Below are 17,042 nucleotides of genomic sequence, written 5' to 3'. Positions count from 1 at the left end.
ATACTTTCTCACTAATGCTCCTTTTGTGCTGCCAGAGAAAAGAAAAAGTTGGCTCGTGAGTCACTGAGTTGATCTATTGTCACTTTTCTTGAAATAACATAATTATAAATGGAATTGACTTTATACGTGTTCATAAAATTTTAAAAATTTTGTATCAAAATGTATCAATATCTCTATTTTATAGATGAGAAATTCCATAAAGCCTCACATACTCGAAGAAGTGATGTAGCTATTGGGAGATAGTTCTCCCTGGATCTCTTCTCTTTTCTGTCTTATGAAAAGAGGCTTCCTGACTGCCCTTTGCTCTAGACCCTGTCTTCAAGGATGCTAGTGAACAAGCCTGGGGAAGATAGTGAAAAGGGTAGATGCTTCCTGCCCACATAAAAATTAGGTTCTCTGAACTCAGGGTTCCTCTCCTGGAACACAACCCATTGTACTTGCAGGCATCCACTTGGGTCTGTCCATGAGACTTGAGAGCAAGGGCACCTGATATGATATGCTGTCTCATGCTGCTTGCTGTGCAATGAAGAATAAAGTCTTTTGTCTCTGACCTGGGTATCTCATGTTTATGCCAACAAAAATGGCAGCACTTAGCTTGCAACTGGGGTGAAACCTCAGACCCTTCACACATCAAAGATAGGGGAATTTATTTACTTTTTTAGATAGGTCAAATTTATCCTCTTTGTTTTTTTCTGTGTGTTTTTTTTTTTTCTTCATTGCACGGCATGTGGGATCTTCATTTCGGACTAGGGGTTGAACCCATGCCCCCTGCAGTGGAAGCATGGTTTCTTACCCACTGAACTGCTAGGGAAGTCGCTGTCCTCATCCTTATTGAGAAATAAGGCAGCTGCTTTGGCATCCATCAGATTACTATCAAGTAGATCCATCTTAGAAGCCAGAGAAACCAAAGAAGACAAAATGCCCTTGAGAGCATCTCTAACAGTTATTCAAGGTGTCCAGTGCTTAGTCGCTTGGTTGTGTCTGATTCTTTGTGACCCTATGGACTGTAGCCCACCAGGCTCCTCTGTCCATGGGGATTCTCCAGGCAAGAATACTGGAGTGGGTGGCCATGCCCTCCTCCAGGGGATCTTCCCAACCCAGGGATCAAACCCAGGTCTCTGGCATTGCAGGCGGATTCTTTACCATCTGAGCTACTGGGGAAGCCCAGGGACTAGGTTAAATACAGTTCTCTCCATGTCCTTACCCTCAAAGTGCTCACCATCTAAAGCAAGGGTTGACAAGCTGGCCTGTGAGCCAAGTCTGGCCCACATCTGTTTTATTAAATAAGATTTATTGTCTAGGTATGATCGACCAGCTGCTTCTGTGCCACAATAGTGGAGTTGAGTTGTAATAGAAACTGTATGGCTTGCAAAGCCTAAAATATTTACTGTGTGACTCTTTAAGGAAAATATTTGCTAACCTCTAATCTAAAAGAAGAGATACATGAAGAATAAAGAATGTCCTCAAATCATGCTAAAGACAGAGGTGTGAACAGAACATTGTGAGAAGAGAATACAAAGCTATAAGCACCTGCATGTACTCACATGACCTCCCCATTCCTCCAGGCACACACACACACATGTCATTTACAGGCATGGTCTTACTTCACCCTTGCAGTAGCTTTATTAGACATATAGATCTGGAGCGTCTCTACAGACAAACTAGGCTCAGATTTAAAGCTTTGCCCATTACTACCTGAGTGAACTAGAGGTAAGTTACTTCTCTGCGCCCCACTTGCCAAACATGGGTAATATCACCTATACGTCAAAGGGTTCCTGGGAGGATTCAGTGAAGGCTTAGAAGAGCCTCTGGTACATAGGAAACAATATGTAACTATTCATTATCATTTATCTCCATTTTCCAGATGAGTAAATTGAGAGACAGAGAGGTTGAGTCATTTTTTCAAAACCACATAAGTAGAAAAACGTAGGTGCAGAACTTATCCCCAACTCTAACTCACAAACCTGGGCTTTTTGCCACTATTATTATATTGCTTCTCAGTAAATAAAGGCTTATTAAATTTATAAGGAAAATCACCACAGTAACATTTCTTTACCTTTTCCAACAGTGCTACTTTTCAAATTGTAATTTTTGGTTTATTGGCATATAGGTCCTTTGTACTGTGTGAGTTCTACCAGGGCCTTGCTTGAATTTGCTATATTAATATATTCATTCCTGACACTTCAATGACTGTCCTTTGAAGTCAAGTCTACTTTTATTATTAAAATAATGATGTTTCTGGCTTTAAACGTATAAGTCTAAGCAAAGCTTTTGCCAATGGTCTATCTAAAAATATTCAGGTAATTTTAGATTAAGAACAGTACTTTTAAATACTAAACTCAAGTAATTTGATACTATTGTATTGCTCTAAAAAATATTCCCCCAAAATATGCCCAATGTGATATTCTCCATATAGTTTTCATATTGTCAGTTTATCTTACCTGTATTATTCAACTGGGTTAAAACAAAAAAGCAAACAAACCACCAGTGAGTGATTTATAGCCTTTCTGGGAATGGTTCTAAAGGGAAATGTATTTCCTGAAACTCCTTACCTCTTATCTTCAGATATCTTCAGATTACTACCTTTGGCAGACAAATAGTATGTGGAAATCTTGCTGAGAAATATGTTACTATTTAAATAATTTTATGTCAATAAAAAGTCAATATCCATTTGATTTGACACATCATTTTGAGCTTCTAGAAAATATTTTCCATCATTGACAGTGCTGCTTCTTTGACAAGGAAATGATATATCTGAAACTTACTAAAAGTGGAGGACAATTATTACCTAGAACCTAAGTGAGAGAGATAGTATACCAAAATTATCTCTAAGATGAAAAAAAAGAATGTGTTTGCTCTGTACCAGACTAAAAAATGTCATGTCTACCTGAACAACATCACAGTGGCTCAGCTTGGAACTTTTCCCTCATTCCATTTTTATGTTTGGCCATTGGCTTATGAAAATTCTTTCCAGAACTTGCCAGGAGGTTGTTTTTCAAAGATGTTATTTTCTATATTACATTTGTCATCTGTATGAAGCTCCCAAAGAAGCTGGTCTTTGTTCCCCTTGAGAAGCTGCTCTGTGCTTTTATCTAGTGGACCCTGTCATCAATCATGTAACTGACAGCATTCCCCTCTGCACTGGCTGTTAGACAGCCGAGTCAGATTTTCACTTACCTCTAACAAGTACGCAGGATTTTCACAGAATGCGTTTTGATTCTGAACTTAGTCAGCCTTGTCGAACTTTCTTTTATATACTTACGCCTGTTGCTCATTTGTTTTTCACCTTGTTACATCTTATATATCTTTGTAATCCATCAAGAGAGACTTGGAAATGCTTTGATGGGTATGTATCCTATAATCTGTGCTCTGGCTCATGAAATTGGGTGATAAATATAATTATCGTACCATTTTAATGTAAGCAACTTTATTTTGAAATAAAGAGTTACACATTCTTTGAAATTACACATTGGTTCACGCAGAATAATCTTCACCTTAATTTCTAAAATCAAACTCACTTTTAAAAGCCTTCTAGTAAAATGATTAGACGGGTTAGCTTTAGACTTCAGGCATGATAAGGAAAATGTTTATACTATATCAGATCCATTTTCTCTTGCCATTTGGAATGTGTGCTTGCTCCCCATTTTGTGCTCAGTACTGACAAAACAATCTCTCCCCAAAGATTTACCCTATTCTTATATTTCAAAACTTTTCAGAAAAGAAGAATTTTTTAAGTTACATGACTTTAATTTTTAAGCCACGTGAATTTGAAATCATATTTTTTAACCCCGCATTAAAATGTGCAAAAAGAAAATCAGAATTTTTGACTGAAGGTATGTTTCCAAGTCAACACAGACAAGTACCGTGTATGAAAATAGTTTTTAGGAATATTTTCAGTTCAGTGAAGTATATGAAACAGTGTTCTTAATGATAAATTTGGAAAAATATAAACCAAAAATTTTAGAAAGGAATTTGTGATACTAAAATAGATCTACAAATGTACAAAATATTAATACTCTTACTTTATGGTAGTGAGAGGAAGTGACTGAAGACATGAAAGACCACTGACTTTATTTAACCAGGTCTTCCTGGAGTGTCCTGAACATGAAGCATAGCAGTCACAGGGCACTCTCTTTCTGTGAACAGTGACTGTGGGCTTTTCACACAGGATTACCAAAGGGCAGAGATGCTCCTCAGGTAATGGGAGGGGTGGGGTGGGTTAATTTCAAGAATAAAAAGCTTTCCTTGAGCATAATATGATCTCATCAGACTGCTTGCCAAAAGCCTGAAATCAGAAGCACAGCTGAGTCCAATCCAGATGACCTCATTTTTACACAAAGAGAGCATTTCTAAGATTTTTATTTAAAGAACTAAAATCCACTGGTGAACTTCATAGAAAGATGTATATAATGCATTTCTTGTTTGAACCCCTTCTGTGTTCATTTGGAAATTTAGAGAAATCTGTAATGATCCGCCTCGCGACTTCTTAACTTTATCAGGGACCCTGGATGGAACATGAGGTCAACTATGTAAACTTCCAGGGGAGGGAGTGCCCCCATCACTCCCTTTCGGGATTCGTTCATCAGCTTAACTTCATTCCAGGCTCTGCCGTACTCCCCGCGAACAAGAGAGCAGCCCACGCCAATTTTATCAGCCAGAGCCTGTGGGAGAAAACATGAGATCAACCAAGAGTGAGGAGGGGAGAGGCAGAGAAAAAGCCTTGGTTGAAAGACCCACCTTGCTTGAAGGTGAAATATACATTCTTGCAAAGGAAAAAAAAAAAAAGTGCTTAGAAAGGAGGCTGGAAAAACGTACAGGGTTGTGACAGGAGTCAGTAAAATGCGTTGTTTCCTTGTACCTCAGGATTCTGTGGAGTTGAAATTTGTGTATAGGTCCTGCTGGGAAGGGACATTTTTCAGGCAGGTATGCTGCATTGTATCAGCACAAGATTGATAATGTAATTGGAGAAAAGCTGTTCCACAGGCTTTCAGCGCGACTGTGTCTATCAATCTTTCCATGCTCCCGGGCTGTTCTTTGGGTGTGATACGCAGTGGGATTGAAGACAGGGATCCGATTGGGGTGGGGTGGGAGGGACCCGTTTGCTCTGTGTGGTGTAGGCTGGCGGAACCAGACCAGCAGAACTGTGAGCAACTGGTCCTTGGGCTGCCTGCTGCCCAGTCCTCAGGAGTCACTTATGTTCCTTGGAAGCTGTCTCTTCCTTCAATTTGTCCTGATTTTAAAAGCACTTTTTGAATAATCTGGAAAGTTCCTAGTCCCATTATAGGTGATAGAGAGCTAGCTGGGTTTGAATTTCAGTTCAGCCACTGACTAGTGTCACCTTAAGGAAATGAATGACTCACTTCTTTGTGCTTCTGCGTCTCCATCTGTGGGATGATAACAATGGTGTAACCATCTTCCTTGTCAGGTGGGTATAAAGTGAACTCATGCTGTGAATGCTGGCACACAGTAAGGGCTCAAAAAACATTCCTAGTACTAGAAGGCAACACTTGGGTTGACTCGATCATCTCTGTATGTCTACATTCATGTCATTATTGATTGCTTACTATGTAAAGACTGCTACCAGGGAGTCTTGGGTGAACCAAGATGATGGAGGTATAGTTGTTATTTTTAGGGCCTTACATTCCAAATAGTCTGATCAACAGTCAGTGGTAGCATAACAGTATCTGGATGTTTGGTACTCCTGTGATATGTAATAAGAAATATATATTTGGTTTTTATCCAGCTCCTGGCAGAGAGCTCCTAAAACTCTTGGAATTTCCTAAGTAATGAGATTCATAAGGTGTCTTTTGTTATGTGAGTGAGGTGACTTTTGGACCCTACCTAAGGATGGGAGCTGGTTGCCAGGAGAATCAATTGTGTGAGTGGAGGGTTGGAACGTTCATTCCTGCCTCCCTGACCTCTAGGGAGGGAAGAGGGGCTGGAAGTTGAATCAATAGCCAATGGCCAATGATTTAGGTAATCACACCTATGCTATACATCATTCATTAAAAACCCCAAACTCTTGGAGAGCTTCCGGGTTGATGAGCAGTGTCTTCAGAGAGCATGGAAGCCCAGAGCTCTTTTCTCACAGCCTGCCCTATGTGTCTCTCCTACCTGCCTGTCCCTGACTTATACTCTTTTATAATAAAAGAGTTATACTCTTTTATAATAAGCCACTGCTCTAATAAAATAATAATAATAATATATTTCTCTACTTTCTTTGAGCCACTCTAGCAAATTAATTGAACCAAAGGAGGAGCTTACTGGGACCTTCAGTCTACAGTCTGGTCACTCAGATGCACAGGTGACAACTTGGGCTTGTGACTGTCACCTGAAGTAGGCAGTGGTAAGGGGGGAAGCGCTCTTTTAGGACTGAGCCCTTAACCTGTGGAGTCTGGGTAAAGAGTATCCAAATTGAGTTGAATTGTAGGACACCCAGCTGGTAGCAAATAATTGCTTGGATGTGTGGAACAAGCCCCTGATCCCCTAGAAATTGGTCCTAGAATCATTTTACACTCACAATAGGGTAGACACTCAAACACACACACACATACAAATATAATCATCTTTTCCAAAATAGTATTTAGTGATCTCTTATTCCATATCAAGCCACTTTAAATCACCAAAACACCCCTGTGGAATACTATCATATTCCCCATCTTTCAGAGTAAGACTGAGGTCAGACAATTTTCCTAAGGTCACCGTAAGTGTTAACCTAACATGAAAGCCATGAAATCTATCTCCAGAGTCTGAGTCCTTGTAGGACCTTAGTTCTCCAACCAGGGATCGAACCCAGGGCCCCAGCAGTGAGTGCACTAAGTCCTAGCCACTGAACTGCCAAGAAATTCCCAGAGTCTTGAGTTCTTATCCTCAGCTGAGTTGAACCTGGAAGTTTCTGTTTACTTCGTAAAATGGGAAAAAAGATCATTTATTCATAGGAAGATGTGAAAATGGAAAGGCTTAGGAAGGAGGTCAGATGTGGGGACATGGCTGCTCAGGAAAATAAGAAAAGTCCATGGCTAGGAGCTGGAAAAGGTGGCCAGACAGCATGCAAACTACCATCTTGAATCCTGAATTGGCTGTGGCAAACCCCATGGTCATGTTCTGCAGCCTGAGTGTCATCGAGGAAAGGGCAGGCAGTTGGATAGGTCCAGGGTGGGCAGGCAAGGCAGAGAAGTGGAAGGATGGGGGGCATGAAGATGAGGGAAATCAGGGAGCAGGTTATAAGGTCTGTGGACAATTTATCTAGGCTGCCATGGAGGAAAGGAACTGGAAGAAAATGTGTATTCCCCCTACAGTATGTGTAGGGGGAATGAACGATTTAGGAGGAATAGAAGGATGAGACATTTTATCAGTGAAAAATGTAAGAACCTTGAGTTCTGGGTCAGGACCCCAACGTTTAAGACAAGGGTGGAGGAAAAGAAGTCTCCAAAGGAGACTGAGATGAAATGACGAGAGGACAGAAGTTACTGAAGAAAGTGGTGCTGAAGAAAGGGAAGGATCAATGACAGATTCTCTGACATATCAAGCAAAAGAGACACTAGATCATTATGATCCTTGTCAGGAGGGAGCAAGGGCCAGAGTGCAGAGAGCTGAGGATAAAAGTGAGATCAAGGAGTTGAGATCACTCAGAATTTTTGACCAGGAATGAGAATTATCTTCAGACAGAAGCAGTGTAGTAGGTTTTGGCTCAGGTAGGCATGGGTTCAAATTCCAGCTGTATCTCTGGGTAAATTCCTTGTCTAAGTACCAATTTTCTTGTCTTTAAAACAAAGGTATTAATTCCAGCCTTTGGCCTATTTGAGACTGTTCATAATTATGTTTATCAAATGCCTGGTACATAAACTCAAGATGACAACTGTCATGTGATGGGACTGTATACAGGAGTGGTTGTAGAGATAATGAAAAAAGATCTACATTTTCTCTTTAGATAGAGTGGACTTAAGTTTAGATTTTAAAGGAGAAACAGCTGGCAGAGTGAAAGAGATTTAATATGGGAGAGAAGAACTGATAGAAGAAAAAATCCCAGGAAATAGCAAAGACTGGCATTTTGGGCTACAAATAGAATTAGCTTGAAACTGGAAGCAAAATGCAATGAAGTTTGTAGGTATTCAGGAGAAGACTGGAATTTTATACATTTAAATCTATGGTTCAGAAACCATTTTCTCAGCCCCTATTATATTTCAGACACTGAATACAATGCAGGGGGAAAAAGATCACCCCCTCCCTTTAACCTCTTCTGGCTATAGTGTCCTCATCCCCGTGAATGATGCCATCATTTCCAGTTGCCCTAACCAGAGTCTGGAAATCATTTTCTTCTTCTCATGCACTCTCTCAGACAACTGTTAGGCAATCAGCAGCTTCTTTCAGTTTTATCTCCCGCATCTCCCTCTGAACTCACTGCTTGTTTGCAGCCTCCTGCATGGCTTTTGTATCTGTCACCCAGACTTCTTGCTCCAGGAACCTTCCAGCTGGTCTTCCTGTCTTCCGTCTTAGCCACATTCTAATTCATTCCCTGTTCTGTAGCCTGAGTGGTCTTTCAAAATCATATTACCATGCTCCCCTTAACTTTCAGTGGCCACTCACAGATTTTAGAATCAAGTGCAAACTCACATGGTGCTTTATTGTCTGGTCCTTTAGCCCATCCAACCCCTCCCTGCTTTTCTGAATCCAGACCTACTCTCCATCCCTCAAGTGGATCACTGACTCTCATACCTATTATTTTGAATAGAATGTTTAGAACATCCTTGTCTTTCCTTCTTTCCTGCTGGAGTCCTATGCAGCCTTTAATGCTGAGGCCACATATCACTTCCTCCCCTGAAACTTTCCCTGAAGTCACCTGAGAACCCACAAGTCTGGCTTCAGACCCTCTTGAGTGCAGGGATTGTCACTTTATTATCCCTATATTCCCGACCTTGGAAGAGGCCCTGGTCTAGAGTTCAGTTCAGTTCAGTTGCTCATTCATGTACAACTCTTTGTGACCCCATGTTCTGCAGCATGCCAGGCTTCCCTGTCCATCAGCAACTCCTGGGACCATGCTCAAACTCATGTCCATTGAGTTGGTGATGCCATCCAACCATCTCATCCTCTGTCGTCCCCTGGTCTAGAATAGGTGTGTCACAAATATAGAATGAATATGCTTCTAACAGTCTGGTGAACTTACATGTGTGTATGTTTATACACATACATATATATGCCAAATATAAGTACATCTAAATGATAGTATTAGTATTACATAGTTAATTGTTAGCAACTGGCTCACTCCACAACGATGAAGACAAAACATTTTTACCTAATTGGAAATGAAGCAAAACATCTTAAATACCTTGAAAAGCAAAGCTCGATGGTAGAAGATTCCTTTTTTGATCAGTCCAATTGGTACAACATTGGATTTAAGTTGAAATTTTAATTCACTTATATGAAGCTCCCAGCTGAAATCCTGTAGTTTTTCTTTTGGAATCTTACCGCCCATTTTTTCAGCCACATACCTGCGTCAATTGCAGTGAGATTGAATCAGTCAAGTTTAATATTTCACTGTCTTCTGTGTAATTATACTTGTAAAACATGTTTTCCCTCTGATTTTTGTTTTACTTTATGTATTTACTATAAGTTAAGATTATGCTTGGGCTTCCCTGACAGCTCAGTGGTAAAGAATCCGCCTGTAATGCAGGAGACACAGGAGATGTGGGTTCGATCCCTGGGTCAGGAAGATCCCCTCATGGAGGGCATGGCAACCCACTCCAGTATTCTTGCCTGGAGAATCACATGGACAGAGGAGCCTGGTGGGCTACAGTCCATGGGGCTGCAAAGAGTCAGACACGACTGAAGCAACTGAGTGTGCACACGTGCACACACACACACACACACACACACACACACACACAGTATTATGATTACTCTCTTCAAGCTGTCACATATAAGCTTAAATTCTAACAGTTTCATTCAGCAGGAGAAAAGAAATGAATGCTAATTTTCCTAATGTTTATACCAAGATAAAGATCAATATCACATTACACTTGTATCAATGCAGTTTTTGAATGTTATCTTACTGTTGGAAAGTATTTTCAAATGTTTGAATCTGAATTGTCCAGACATATGGTCCTTCTTTTAAGGAATTTAGCCTCATCCAAACACATAGGACCACTGCGTACCATTAGGTTCACAATTATTTTCAAGTTTTATCCTCTTCTTTTAAATTTTATCATTATTATTTTTTTAATTTAGAGAAAGACATATAGTGTTTACATAACACTGAAGTTAGAGGAGGGAAGAAGATGCACAAAGGAAAAAATAAGTAACAATTACATGAAGAGGTGAGTTGGGGGTGTTGTGCTTTGCCTGAGAGTTTCTCCTAAAAGTAGGCTCTCACTGAAGATGTCACTCAGCATACCTGCAAAAATCCTTTGTCAACTGAAGCTGCTACATCATGGAGTAAAGGCAGAATTGCGCATCGTTAAGAAAGAATTTCCTCTTGCTGTTTGTGGAACCAACAAAGAAGATCAGTGGTGAAAGCCAAGAGAAAGGATTGGGCAGAACACTGACCTGCGTTGTCAGCCAGCCAGGTATCCCACTAGGAGCCAAATGCATGGGGACACAGCTCTGTATCACCCTCTTGGTGTGGGCTCAGATTAAAAAAAAAATAGGGAATGATGAAAGCAGTTTCTGATAGGAACAAAGTGTGAGGAAATTTGACAAATGTTGAAGTGAGCTAAGTCAGAATTCTGCTTGAGTCATCACTTCTCAAGGACACCAGGAAAACTTCAGTAGCCAAAAAAAAAAAAGTTCCCTTCCAGAGCCAGCTGACAAGGAGTCAATGATCTGGCGGCTGTGTTTCTTGCAGTTGTCACATCCAGGTTTGGTGCCTGCAACTCACTTCTATTTGGAGAAGGTACAAGCTCTCACAGAGACTGCAGCTGTTGCACAAGTCAGGAGCTCACGACTGGCTGGTGTCAGTCAAGAAAGTGAGCCTCCATTTCTAGTTAAGTCTTAATCCCTGTCAGCTATAAGGTCAAGTTCTCAGTCTTCTCTTAGTGGAATCAGAGTAAACGCTCTCATTTAGGAGGCAACCTCACTGGATTATACAGAGCGCTGAACCATCTCTTAGAATACCCAGAATCCCACTTTAGAGCAATGTGAGACACAAAATACCGAACATATAACATAAAAATAGCAGATGTCCATTTGTATTAGGAACCAACTTGTGAGTTTACAAATAATTCACAATAGGATTCCTTCATTTATAACATCTTTAGAATCACCCTGAAAGATGCTTTTCATGGTTTAGCAGGAGAAAATGACAGAAACATTTTTCTTTAAGTAATTTCTAGCTCCTAGTTCTGATTCTTGGTAGAAATATTATCCAAAATAGAAATGGAGGCTTTCTTTCCAAATCTTTGGGTTTCTGCTTCAGAGTCAGAGTGCTGTTAAAGTTCCATTTTATTATGGTGTAGTTGTCTGAACAACTACGGCTAGAACAATGCAAATCACTAACATCGAAAACATTTTTCAGAAACTGAAAATGAGTATGTATACACAGACAGCTTACTTTGCAAGAACCTCAATCTGTTCCTTTATATTGGTGATGGGAAGTATGGATTTAGTCACTTCATACACATAAACACAGAAGTCAGGATCAGAGGGAGGAAACCATTCTTTCTCAAGGCTTCCTTCTCCAGTCAGTTTGGGTGCTACTGCCACCTCTTCCTCCTCCTTCACTTTTTCCTCTTCTTTTTTCCCTCTGCCTTTCCTTAGAGAATAAATAACAGCAAACAAAATAACAGAGTGAATAAGTACTAACTCTGCTCTGAGTTAATCTGAAGACCATCATGGAAATATAGTATTTGCTATATACATCAATAACCATACCCTACTTATTTTTCAAATTTTCCATGACAAGGATAGGAGTTTTACAGTCTCTATATTTGTGGGAGAAATTATTTTTCAAGAGAATACTACATGATTGATACATATTAAGAAAATCATATATTGCTTTTATGCACCATTTCTTATCAAGATATTTGGTACACTGTAGGTATGCAATAAATATTTATTGAATTGGGAGAAAAATAGGTTGCCTCCTCAGGGAGTCTATGCCAGTCTTTTATCATCTCTTGCTTCAGCTGAGACCTTCCACAAGAACAATTTGGATCCCAATTTTCACAACATTATCCAACACATGGGGGCTTCCCAGGTGGCACTAGTGGCAAAGAACCTGTCTAAGAACCTACCTGTCAATGCAGGTTTGATCCCTGGGTCAGGAAGATCCCTGGAGGAGGACATGGCAACCCACTCCAATATTCTTGCCTGGGGGATCCCATGGACAGAGGAGCCTGGAGGGCTGTCCATAGGGTCACAAAGAGTCAGACATGACTTAAGTGACTTAGCATGCACACCTATCCAAAACATGGTAACAGGCAAAAACAAAATAAGGATGGCAGGGAATTTTCATGCCATGTAGGGACAAAGACTCATGCAAAGTTTATCTAGTGAAATGTACTTAGGGAAAATAGAATATACTTAGTAAACAGTAAGGATACTATTTACTCTCAATGAAAAGTTCCAGACTTAGAGAAGTTACTAGTTAACATAGAAATTTTTGTTTAGTACAGATACAAATTATTTCTGTTCAATGAAAAAGATACTCCCAAAGGTTACAGTTTATTGTCCTGTAAGATGTTAGTCATCCTACAAGTGTTTACAATGTAGCTCAGCAATCTTTTTCTAATATTCTTTAATTAAATTGGATATAAATATATATATTCTCAAGTGATCTTTGAACTAGTATTAACATCTCACTAATTCTCTCATTATTAATGAGTTGAGCAAACAATGACTGGAGTTCTCATTCCCAGTAACAGGAAGTAAGTACACTTCACCCTATCTCTCTTACTGAATATAGTCCTAAAACCTGGACAGGGTACATGCAATAGCTATTTGAAAACTCTGAAAAGTAATTCATAGCAGAAAGATCAGAAAAGACCAACATTTTAATGACTACTGAACTGATGGTGAGCTTATCTTTTAATTTTCCTCCACTATTCTCCAAGCTGAAGTAAACATCACCCCAAGTCTGGAAGTGGGCATCAGCACGTAGAGACAGCTCAAGGAGAAGTTTACTTGAGAAACAGGAAAGAAAGAGAATGGAGGAAAGCCCTGACTTTGATTGTTTTTTCTTATTTTTATCCATTCTCTTGTGCTGCAGCCCCTAAGGAATCTTGTGATGGTGGTGGTAGTGCTGACATTAAGGTCCCTAAGAATCTAAAACTACCTTATTCATGCTCAGCCCTCCTGCTGTTTGGCTGTGGATATGAATGCTGTCATGCCAAGAGTGTTGCAACACAGGGTAAATAATTTTTTTTTTTGGCTTAAAGACCAAAAGGGAAGCTCCAAGGAAACAGAACAGACAAGTGAGGTCATGGAGAAGGCGGAGCTCAGGAAAGCAACCCTATAAAAGTGTTTGTGAATTCCTAGGCTTATTCCAAGCTGTGTGCGCGTAGTTCTGACATACACATATTTTGAAGATGGAACTATGGTATAGACCACCACCCAAGTCCCAAATGGATCTTAGTTGGCACACATGCAGGGCTGATCCAAATAGCACTGCAAAGCCTTTGAAAATGGGGCAAACAGTAGAATGACGACTGGTTGGAATTTGAAGACTGAAAGCAACTGGGGCAATTGACTGCTAAAACACACACACAAAAGAAACATTCTTAGAATGTGTCTGAGACCCATAAATAAGAACTGTGGGACTTATAACATATTGCAATCTAATTACTCAACATATGAAGAGCCAGGAAAATCTCACCTCATATGGGAAAAGGCCATCAATACACATCAATGCTGAGATGATACAGATGTAAAATGTCCCAAGAAGTAAGGTCAAACACTCTTGAAATGAACAGGAAGTAAGAAAGTTTTAGAAAAAGAAGATGTAAAAATAGAATTTGGAGCTGAAAAATACAATAACCAAAACTTAAAAATCACAACTCTCTGAATAGATTTCGAATAGATTTCATAGCAAAATGGAGACAACAGAGAAAATCTGTTGAGAAAAGAGAAAAGAACTTGAAGATATGTCAATAAAAATTATGGGATATGGATAACACAGAGAACAAAAGATTGAAAAAGCAATTGACAAAGTCTCAGGGACTTGTGGTGCAATAAAAAGAGCTAATATTAGTATCATCATAGAGTCAGAAGAAGAGGAAAAAGAAGGCAGTACAGGGGAAGAAAATTGAATAAATTAGGGCTAAAATGGTTTCCTCAACTTGGTTAAAGACATAAATCTACATAGTCAAGAATTTCAGTGAATGTGAATAAGGTACACCCAAAGAAATCTACTCCAGACACATTGAAATCAAACTACTGAAAACTAAAGACAAAGCGGATGATATAGTTGCCCACATAGGAAATCCCAAAGAATCTCCTAAAGAAACTCCAAGAACTAAGAAGTGAGTTCATCAAAATCTGAAGATATAAGAACAACACACAAATCCATCATGTTTCTATATAGTGAAAACAAACATGTAGAAACCAAAATTTAAAAAAAAATTTGCAGCACTGACAATTATGCCAAGAAAATGAAATCCTTAGGTATAAACTTCTCAAAACATGTACATGATTTGTGTGCTGAATATTAAAAAGTGTTGTCAAAAGCAATCAAAGAAGATCTAAAGGCATGATGAGACGTCCTGTGTCCATAGATTTAAAGATTCAATATATTAAGATATAATTCTCCTCAAATGATTAACATAACATATTAACATAACAGAATCCCCAACCCCCCACAGGTACACTCAACTATTTTGACAAAGTGAAAGTGAAAGCCGCTCAGTTGTGTCTGACTCTTTGCAACCCCATGGACTATACAGTCCATGCAATTCTCCAGGCCAGAATACTGGAGTGAGTAGCTATTTCCTTCTGCAGGGGATCTTCCCAACCCAGAGATGGAACCCAGGTCTCCCACATTGCAGGCGGATTCTTTACCAACTGAGCCACGAAGGAAGCCCAAACATGTTGTAAGTTTCTTTTCTTATAATGTCCTTGTCTGGTATTAGCATTAGAATAATGCTGGTATCATGATTTGGGAAACATTCTATTTTCTGGAAAAGTGTGTAGAGTTGGTGTTAATTCTTGAAATGTTTGGCAGAATTCACTAATGAAACCATCTGGGTCAGAAGATTTCTCTTTTGGGTTTTATGAAATCAACTTTTTAAATAATTACATGATTATTTAGCATCTATTTCATCTTTAGTAAGTTGTGATAGTCTGTAGTTTTTGATGAACTGGTCCATTGCATCTAAGTTGCTGATTACAATTCTCATAGTAGGATTGACATAGTTACATTTTTAAAAAGCCAGCTTTGATTTCATTGACTTTCTCTGCTGTTTCTCTGTTTAAATTTCATTGATTTCTGTTCTTTAGTATTTTCTTCCTTCTAATTGTATTGAGTTTATTTTTCTAGATTCTTGAACTGAGAATTTAGATTATTGATTTACAACCTCTCTAATAACATGTTAGTGAAGTAAATTTCCCTATCAACATTGCTTTGGCTGTATTTTCATTCAACTCTTTGTATTTTTAAAACCTTTTGAGACTTCCGTTTGTCCCAGAGATTATTTAGAAGTGTATCACATGTTTAAAGATTTTCTTCTTGTCTTTCTGTCATTAATTTCTAGTTTGATTCTATTATGATCAGAGAGCATATTCTGTATGATTTAAACTACTTTAAAATTTCTTTGCTATGCTTTGTTTTATGACCCAGAGTATTTATTATAAATGTTCCAAATGCAAAAAATGTGTTGGTGATGAAATGTTCCATAATATGTCAATTAAATCCTACTTATTTTGCTGTTATTCAAATTCTTTATTTCCTTGGTGATTTAAGTCAAGTAGTTCTATCAGTTGCTCAGAGGGGCATGTTGCAGTCCTCAACTACAATTCTGGATTTACCTATTTCTCCTTTCTGCTCTATCAGTTTTTGCCTCATGTATTTTGAGGCTCTGTTGTTTGGTGCATATATATTAGATTATTATGTCTCCTTCTTGGATTAATTTTACTATACATAATGTCCCTCTTTGTCTCTAGAATTTTTCTTTACTCTGCTGTCTACTTTAATATATATTTGAAAAGCCATTTCTGCTTCTTAAAAAATTAATGTTTACATGGTATCTTCTTCCATCGTTTCACTTTCAATCCATCTAGATGGATAAATTTGAAGTGAGTTTTTTTTTTAAATAGCATGTAGTTGAATCATAACTTTTAAATACACTCTGCCAAATCTGCCTTTTGATTTGTTCCTTTGTTTTTCTTTTCTTGCCTTCTTGTGGGTTACTTGAACATTTTAAAATTATCCATCTTGATTTATTTATACTGTTTGTGAGTGTAGCTCTTTGTATTGGTTTGTTGTTGTTATGGTAAGTACTATAATAGACATATTATATATTACTCATCACAGTCTGCTGGTATCCATATTTTATCACTTTGAGGGAAATACGGAAATGTCACATCCTTGGAGGTCTCTTTACTTTCTCCACTTTTAAATATAATTTTCTTGAGTATCAGATATTATTATAATTTTTGTTTCAATCATCAAATATAATGTATAAAAATAAAACTCATGAGGAAATAGTATATTGTATATATTCATATTTCAGTTCCTTCTTTCTTCCTAATCCTTCCAGATTCTTTCAGCATTTTCTTCTCTTTGGAAGAACTTCCTTTAGTTAGCCAATCTGTAAGGGTAGGCCAGCTAGCAATAAATTGTTTTCCTTCATCTGGAAGTGTCTTTCTTTCCCCCTCTTTATTGCTGAAGGTTAGAGAACACATGGTTGATTCCTTTAGTACTTGAAAAATGTACTGTTTCCTCCTGAGAGAAATCTGTGCATGCCTGTTCAGTCGCTCAGTTGTGTCTGACTCTTTGCAAGTCCTGTAGCCTGCTAGGCTCCTCTGTCCATGGGGTTATCCCAGCAGGGAATACTGGATTCAGTTGCCATTTCCTCCTCCAGTGGATCTTCCCAACCCATGGATCAAACTCTCAT

General features: G+C 38.8%; 1 protein-coding gene across 1 annotated transcript in view; it reads right to left on the bottom strand.

The window, feature by feature from the left end:
• Positions 1-4,419: 4,419 nt before the first annotated feature.
• The window catches only part of ARMC3 (armadillo repeat containing 3), an 86,699-nt gene continuing 74,076 nt past the window's right edge, over positions 4,420-17,042 (bottom strand). The window contains exons 17-19 of the mRNA XM_065919559.1: positions 11,546-11,746; positions 9,326-9,488; positions 4,420-4,661 (exon numbers count right to left, since the gene is read on the bottom strand). Of these exons, the coding sequence (XP_065775631.1) occupies positions 4,452-4,661; positions 9,326-9,488; positions 11,546-11,746 (574 nt within the window). The 3' untranslated portion in view covers positions 4,420-4,451. The remainder of the gene's footprint in view (positions 4,662-9,325; positions 9,489-11,545; positions 11,747-17,042) is intronic.

Source organism: Muntiacus reevesi, chromosome 2 (assembly GCF_963930625.1).
Source record: "Muntiacus reevesi chromosome 2, mMunRee1.1, whole genome shotgun sequence".
Taxonomy (NCBI): Eukaryota; Metazoa; Chordata; class Mammalia; order Artiodactyla; family Cervidae; genus Muntiacus; species Muntiacus reevesi.
Note: the sequence above shows the minus strand (reverse complement) of the source record. Positions and strands in the feature narration are given on the sequence as shown.